Consider the following 8,166-nt stretch of genomic DNA (forward strand, 5'->3'; position numbering starts at 1 on the left):
TGTGCCAAGGAAGTATTAGAAATGTATGGTCAACAAATATTATGTGTAATTTTTGGCGATTTTCTAAAACATTTCATAACTCTAATTCTGCAAGAAGTAGTAATTAATTATTGCTGATAGTAATTTATACCTACTCAAAAAAATATTTGTACAAATACATCGAAATTAGTTAATGTAATTTTCAACTACCAATTTAAATTGAATTAAGGGTAAATTATCTATGTATCATATAGCATAATTTATTTCATATTAAATAATTATTACTAACATGCAAGCTACATAATAATGAGAAGCCAGCAACTAAATCAGTTGAATCAAGAAATATGTTTCTTTTATAACATATTTTTATTGTATCTTTATAACTTTCAGTAGTGTTATATTTTTAGGCCATAATATGTATAAATATAGGCATATTGGAAAAAAAGTTTTCAAAACATTGCCTTTAAAAAGTTTCTTGCAACCAAACAGGTCGGAACTAAAAATGTCACTTACTGATCTATTTTTTAGTTCACGGTTTTGCTCATATAATTATGACAGGTAATAGATACTATTTACCAAGGCAAGCAAAACAGATAAGATAAACATAAGTAGGTAAAGCATTTTATAGGATGGCAGACATTTTTTACTCATTGTTGAATAGTGCGTATTAGTGTTCATATCAAATTTGTGCTTTTTCGTAAACAATGATAAGCGCAAGCCGATTCGTCCGAAAATCAAACCATCAGCATAGGGTATTACCACGGAAGGCTGGCGTCGGGCAAGCACCGGCTCGTATCCAACGCGTCTGACGAGGCCCGTGTGCGCGGGGGGGCGGCTCGTATTCAACGCGTCTGACGAGGCCCGTGTGCGTGGGGGGGGGGGCGGCTCGTATCCAACGCATCTGACGAGGCCCGTGTGCGTTGGGGGAGGGGGGGCGGTCTACGTGAAGATGTACCGCGGCGCGGCGCGGCCTCAGGAGCGCGGCACGGGCCGGCGCAGCAGCAGCGCCGAGTCGGCCGACACGATGGGCAGCTCGTTGCTGCAGTGGTACTTGATGAGGTGCGGCACGCTCTCGAACACGCGGTCCTTCGTCCGCACCTTGTACATATATTTTCATTTATACTATGTACAACAACAACAAACAACAGCCAGTAAATTCCCACTGCTGGGCTAAAGGCCTCCTCTCCCTTTGAGGAGAAGGTTTGGAACGAACGACGCTGTTCCAATGCGGTTTGGTGGAATACACATGTGGCATTTGTCACATGCAGGTTTCCTCACGATGTTTTCCTTCACCGCTGAGCACGAGATGAATTATAAAGACAAATTAAGCACATGAATCGGCGGTGCTTGCCTGGGTTTGAACCCGCAATCATCGGTTAAGATGCGCGCGTTCTTACCACTGGGGCATCTCGACTCTACTATGTACATACAGACATATTTTTTTATAGTATCGGCGGACAAGCATATGGACAACCTGATGGTAAGTGGTCACCAATACCCATAGACAATGACGATGTAAGAAATATCAACTATTCCTTACATCTTCAATGTGCCACCAACCTTGGGAAGTAAGATGTTATGTCCCTTGTGCCTGTAGTTACACTGGCTCACTCACCCTTCAAACCGGAACACAACAATACTGAGTACTGTTATTTGGCGGTAGAATGACTGATGAGTGGGTGGTACCTACCCAGACGGGCTTGCACAAGGCCCTGCCACCAAGATATGACAACCTTGTAATAGTTTTGAAGCGAAACGTGTGCGATTTTTTCGTAATATTTGATCATAACGCCTTGTTACTTGTATTAGTATCTATAAACTATTTCTTAGAACTACTCTCAGGAACTAACGAATCGTTTTTAAAAACAGCGAAAAAGTCTGAACTCGGAACAAAAATTGTAACAGCTTAAAAATGAAGCATTACGGAACACGGATAACTGCAAGAGACCAGACATATTTTAAGGTCATTGCAAAAGTTTTACTTGGTGGTAGGGCTTTGTGCAAACCCGTTTGGGTAGGTACCACCCACTCAACAGTTATTCTACCGCCATATAACAGTACTCAGTATTGTTGTGTTCCGGTTTGAAGGGTGAGTGTAACTACAGCCACAAGGGACATAACATCTTAGTTCCCAAGGTGGGTGGTACATTGACGATGTAAGGGATAGTTAATATTTCTTACAGTGTCATTGTCTATGGGCGATGGTGACCACTTACCATCAAGTGGCTCATATGCTCGTCCGCCAACTTATACTATAATAAAAAAAAAGTCCTAATGCATAGAAAAAAAAACGAAAGGAACATACCACTCCATTGGGGTCGACCAGTAGCAGATGTTTGTGCGCGCCTCGCCTTGCCCCGGTTAGCACGAACTGTCCGGGACACGCCGTCGATTGACGAACCAGAAACTCTCCGTCCTCGACTACGAGCTGCAAGTTAACGTCCAATTACAATATGTACATAAAAGTACGTATGTTTGTCATAATCAATCAATCAATCAACAACAGCCTGTAAATTCCCACTGCTGGGCTATAGGCCTCCTCTCCCTTTGAGAAGCTTTGGAACATATTCCACCACGCTGTTCCAATGCGGGTTGGTGGAATACACATGTGGCAGAATTTCTATGAAATTTGTCACATGCAGGTTTCCTCACGATGTTTTCCTTCACCGCCGAGCACGAGATGAATTATAATGATAAATTAAGCACATGAATCAGCGGTGCTTGCCTGGATTTGAACCCGCAATCATCGGTTAAAATGCACGCGTTCTAACCACTGGGCCATCTCGACTCGAGATGTCGAGATGAGTCGAGATGTTTGTCATAAAGGCATCACTATTGTAATCTTACCCTTTCCGCTGCAGTTCTTGATATTGGCCCATGGTACCAGGTTTCCCTTGCCAGTAGGGCTGATTGTGTAGCCGGAGACAGGGTTGGAGGCAGGTCCTCTGCAGGCGATGATGAAGTTGCGGGTGACGTCGACGTTGCTGAGGAGACCGGGGCTGCAGTGAAGGGCTCTGAAATGGATAAATTTGTTGGCCGTATTGTTCCTTTTTTAAAAAAATGGCGACAACCTATCTTATCCCGTTGATGAAAGAGGGGATTTTTTCAACCGACTTCAAAAAGGAGGAGGTTATCAATTCGTCTGTATTTTTTTTTTTATTCATACGTTGGTGAGACACCAAAGTATTCTCCAGGAGGGTTTGGAAAAGGGGTCAAGGTCAAGCGATAGATGTCACTTACGCATGTCAAATATGTCCGTGTGGTGGTTCGGCAATAGCGCGGTGGGCGGAGTTCGGGGCGGAGGGGTCTGGTTCACGTAGTGTCGGACGCTTTCCTCGCACCTGGAACATTTTTTAAATAGAGTTGGGGAAATGAGCTGATATTTTACTATATGTAGTATGCCTGGAGGAGGCCTTCACCCTCACATAAGATAAGATAATTCTTGCATGCTTGCATGAAAAACAACTGAAATATTTTAACTTATATTTTAATTAAGATTTTATCATTTAATTTAAATTCATTATACATTTTAAAAAAAATACAAAATTACCATTATAAATTTAACTAATATTATAATTAAAATGTAATGAAATGTAAATCATAATTAATTCTATGCGAGAAATAAAAGGCTAAAATAAAAGAATAGAATTCTATTGTATATAATGGAAATCAAAATAATCTTCATGCAAGTACCTTAAGCCCTTTTGAATTGTTACATTACAAGTGATGAATTCAATATAAAGGTACCTCCGGTTTGGAAGGTAGATTTTCCAGAGAAGAAATTCAGTATTTAATTTATACCACCATTTAAAAAAGAATATGTCGGTAAAAAATAGTTAAACTTTTATACATCTTTCAAGAACTATATAAATAGTAAGCTCACGTCACATATAGCTATAGGTATATATGGCGTGTATATTCAACTGGAAATACACTATAGTCTGTTCGCGTTAAGAATGCAGTGAGTTGTCATTGTTTACCGGCCTGACGCCGCCCCCTTTGACCAATCAAATCTTTTCAAATTACAAAGTCAAGTTCACATTTAATTAATTATTAACTGATATTGTTATTTTTATAATTTAAATTTTGTTTATTTATAAATTTATATTTAATTTAACAGACTATAGCATCACAGGATGTGATTAGTGGCGCAGTGACGATGTAAGGAATAGTTAATATTTCTCACAGCGTCATTGTCTATGGGTGATGGTGACCACTTACCATCAGGTGGCCCATATGCTCGTCCGCCAACATATACCATAAAAAAAAAAGAAAAAAGTAAATGTGTTGGCGTCACTAACGAGGAGATGGGTGCGAGCGAGGCGAGCGGCGGCGGCGGCGGGTGGCGGTGGGGGGCGGGCGGCTCGGCGGGCTCGGCGGGCGGGATCTTGTCGGGCATGTCGTTGTAGTACTCGCGCTCGTCCGACGCGACCAGCGGACGAGACCCGTTGATGTTCAACCTAAATATCATAGAATATATATCAATTATATACATATAAATTACTGTTATAATATAAAAAAATTACTTAGATTTAGATCATTTCCTTTTTTTACATTTTACATCTGCACATGACAGCACATGTCGAGCACATTACGGCACAATTTTAATAAATTCGATAAAGTAATGTAGCGGTGCTAACCGGACTTGTAAAAAGTAACCTCCTCATAAAAATGATATTTTTTGACTAATTTTTTTTTCAAGCATAAAAAAAGCTGCACTTCATAGCACATATTGGGCACATTTAAGCACTTTTTTTAAAAAAAAAAAAAAAAAATAGCGTTGTCATCATAATGGACATTTATCAGAGTAGATACCACAAATTTCGATCAAATTTATTTCATCACAAAAAGGTAATAATCTATATTGTAAAAAATGTCATGACCACTTAAAATCATTTAAATATTTAAAGAATTTTATTCTAAAGTTATCAATTGAAGCATACTAATACCGATAGATAATTTCTACACATAACATTTGTTTAAACGTTGACGATTCATCAATTATCATCTATAAGTGCCGCTACTCGGAAATTGTATAAATAAAATGAATCATACGAGGATAAGATCAACGTCTCCAATAAACATCGGCAAGTGGTGACTCACGAAGTGGGTTTCGTCAGGAACTCCTTGAAGCGAAGTTCGAAGGCCTGTCCGATGGTCGCGATGACGTCTTGGGCGAGACGCCCGCCGCACTCCAGCACGTAGCACGCGCGCCACTCCGCCGGCGGCGCCGACTTGGCTACGTACGCTACGAAGTCGAGTGAATCCTGAAATTTAGACAAAATGGAAATTTGAAATTGGAATTTGTGACTATCAGGTCCGTGTTGTAGGGACTTCCGGCGCCAATGTCAATGCATAATGGTGACCACTTGGTTATCAATCATGGGAACAGATGTTGCATGCGGTGGCCCATTGGTTTGATATATGTTAGCATATCTTACATGACAATATTAATTTAACCCCAAGTTCATATTTCTAAAATAAAACGCCTACTTTCTCTATGGGCATGGTAAAGAAATGAGGTAATATCTTGGACCACAGAATATGGCAATTTATAGCCATTACTGCCTTATCAATATTCATATATAATCCTCCCCATAAAGCACTATTTACAATTATGAATGATTTTGATAAAGGCCCAAGGGCACTTGCAAGAATGCAGGGTGGCTTATTTACCATTCGATTTTGAAGACATCATTTTTGTAGGTATATATACAAAAAAGAATTCGATAAAAATATGACATATATTTCTTAAATAATAATATGTGTATGTGTAGAAAAGTTACTGCAAGTTAGGTTATGTTTTGATAAACATAGACTAGATTTGATCTTGAAATATAATGTACATTTAACTAAAACAATATTGACATCATTTTGTTTAACAAACAGCAACTTGATAACAAATTATAGTTTATATTTGCACAGACAATATATTACATTGTGTTTTGATCTATCTTTAATTTAAAATATTCCCAATAAGTACGCACTTTTATTCTATTGTGACAAAAATAATATCTATGATTTGGTTTTAAGTTACCTGGTCTCCTCCAGAAGCAAATGATACACGAGGCATATCATGGCGTGCTATAGTCTCGCCTCCCTCCAAAGCTGCCACTGTGATAGCTCTGGACGATACTGTGAGAGCCACATTTGAACCAGAGTGTGACATTCTAGGCCTCGCTGCTAACGCATTCGCTGCAGCTTGACACACTCGACGCTTCTTATCAGCAGACCTCAGTCCTGCGGCTGCACATACTCTTGCAATACATTCTCTATAAAGTAAAAAACACAATTATTATTATAATATTATTATATAACCTTTAAATGATCTACATTAACTAACAAAGGTAAATATGTATTAAAATGTCGTAATGATAAAATTAATTGTGTGTACTTACAAGTGGCCTTAGCTTAATATGAATTTTACTTTATTGATTTCCATTCCTGCTATGTGTACATATTACAATAAAGTAACAACAGTGATGTCTATAACACAGTTTTATTTAAAATATATATATCATAGCAAGTAAATTCTCTTGTTTAATATCAGTTGCTCTATAGACTAAACTTCTTCATATAATAGAAATTTTATTTCTGGATCAATATGCAACGATCAATATAACTGTTATCTCGGAATATACACACTATATTCAAATACTTAAATAGACCGCTTAACTATTGAAGGATTGGTCACATTTTATTTTAATTCATTGGTAATAATTATGCAAATAGCAATAACAATTCTTCTTTCAAAGGCTTAAATTACCAATTTCAAGTAAATATGTATCTTATATTTCTATTACCATATGTATGTTTCTTAATTATTTTAGTAGCTAATCTCATGCTTTGCTAAAGGAATACATTTTGGGGTAACCTGCATGTTAAATAAAATTTGCCATATGCATATTCACTTCAATTTAGTGCAGTAAGCTTTGAGCCTTCTCCTCAAAAAGGTCTTAGGTTATAGGTATTAGGTTCATATATTTGTTTGTTTATTAGCTGATTATTATATTTTTTCTCCTATACAATTTATATTAAATTCTAATAAATATGAGCCATGAGTCTTTAACACTTTAAAAAATCACTAAAGCTAACAGTTTAGAATATTCTTTCTAAATATCAGGGTAAGTTATAACTAAATTCTTGTGTATTCTAATGTAATGGGCTACATAACTATAAATTTTTGTTTGTGTTTCTCTTGAATAGAAGTTTCCATACTATTTGTGAAGATCAAGACACATTAATCCACTAAAATATTCTACTTACTTTGCTACTTGTGATCTTGTCTCGAAATCTAATTTTTTCATTGATGTTAGAACCTCCATGCAACCAATATACTGGAAAACAAACATCTAGATATAGTCTATAACACTATGAATACTGTTACTATCTTGTGAAAGTCTCTCTAGATTTGAGTTACTTTTTGTAATGTAAATCGAATATATCTTACCCTTACTGCGTAAGTAATTCCATCGCTAGCTAATACCGAATCGGGATGGAGCCAGCCCCGAGCCGGCTTAGCAACGAAAGGTCCGTCACCCATCTTAATTAAATGTATGATTGGGAATCAGAAATAAACGGATAACTTATTCATTTACACTTAACTTATTGATAGTTATTATAAAAACACTTTCATTGTGATTCAAATCACTTCATTTCGATGTAAATAATTTTGATAATAGAAAATTATTTGCACTATGAGGTCACGTTATAAAATAACAGTACAATTTTAAATTTTTGCCTAAATTGGGTGTAGCTGGTGATTAAACGTTTTCGCATAAATATCGCTCTTTTTATGTAAAGTGAAACTTTTTTGACAGTATAATACTAATATTCAATCCATAGATAATAGACTGTTTATATGCGAGGCATAGACAATATTTTTGTTTCTGTTTATATTAAGGCATTTGAATGACCAAAGTGCTTTGTTAGAGTACGAAACTAAAAGATCTAAATTATAAATCAGTTTCACCGTCGATTAATGAGTTCATAGATTGTTAATATCGTTTTCTTATATTATATAATTAATATATTGAACATGGCGAAATTCTATATGAAATCGTACTAATATATTGAAGAGTAACATTAAATATCAAAAGTTTGTGTTATCAGGTTTTTGCAAAAATTACAAAGACTATTGATATTCTACTTTAATAATATTTTACTTATAAGGCATAAGCGTTTACC

General features: G+C 36.7%; 1 protein-coding gene across 1 annotated transcript; it reads right to left on the reverse strand.

Annotated features, from left to right (window-relative positions):
- Window positions 1–918: 918 nt before the first annotated feature.
- LOC124529991 (SHC-transforming protein 1) lies at window positions 919–7,827 on the reverse strand. The gene is made up of 9 exons (XM_047103964.1): window positions 7,430–7,827; window positions 7,246–7,316; window positions 6,017–6,251; window positions 5,083–5,246; window positions 4,281–4,439; window positions 3,220–3,320; window positions 2,827–2,993; window positions 2,285–2,407; window positions 919–1,077 (listed from the first exon to the last, which is right to left on the reverse strand). The coding sequence occupies exons 1-9, from the start codon at window positions 7,520–7,522 to the stop codon at window positions 952–954; spliced, it is 1,239 nt and encodes a 412-aa protein (XP_046959920.1). The 5' UTR covers window positions 7,523–7,827; the 3' UTR covers window positions 919–951.
- Between the last annotated feature and the right edge of the window lie 339 nt (window positions 7,828–8,166).

The sequence above is a fragment of the Vanessa cardui genome, chromosome 1 (assembly GCF_905220365.1).
Source record: "Vanessa cardui chromosome 1, ilVanCard2.1, whole genome shotgun sequence".
Classification (NCBI taxonomy): Eukaryota; Metazoa; Arthropoda; class Insecta; order Lepidoptera; family Nymphalidae; genus Vanessa; species Vanessa cardui.

What these genes read in the sequence shown, in the direction of transcription:
- LOC124529991 (XM_047103964.1), bottom strand. Translation starts at nt 7,522, where the DNA reads ATGGGTGACGGACCTTTCGTTGCTAAGCCGGCTCGGGGCTGGCTCCAT. An exon ending in GAATTACTTACGCAGTAAGG is followed by an intron (nt 7,317 to 7,429) that starts GTAAGATATATT and finishes TTTGTTTTCCAG; the next exon opens with TATATTGGTTGCATGGAGGT. An exon ending in TGGTCGACCCCAATGGAGTG is followed by an intron (nt 1,078 to 2,284) that starts GTATGTTCCTTT and finishes TATATGTACAAG; the next exon opens with GTGCGGACGAAGGACCGCGT.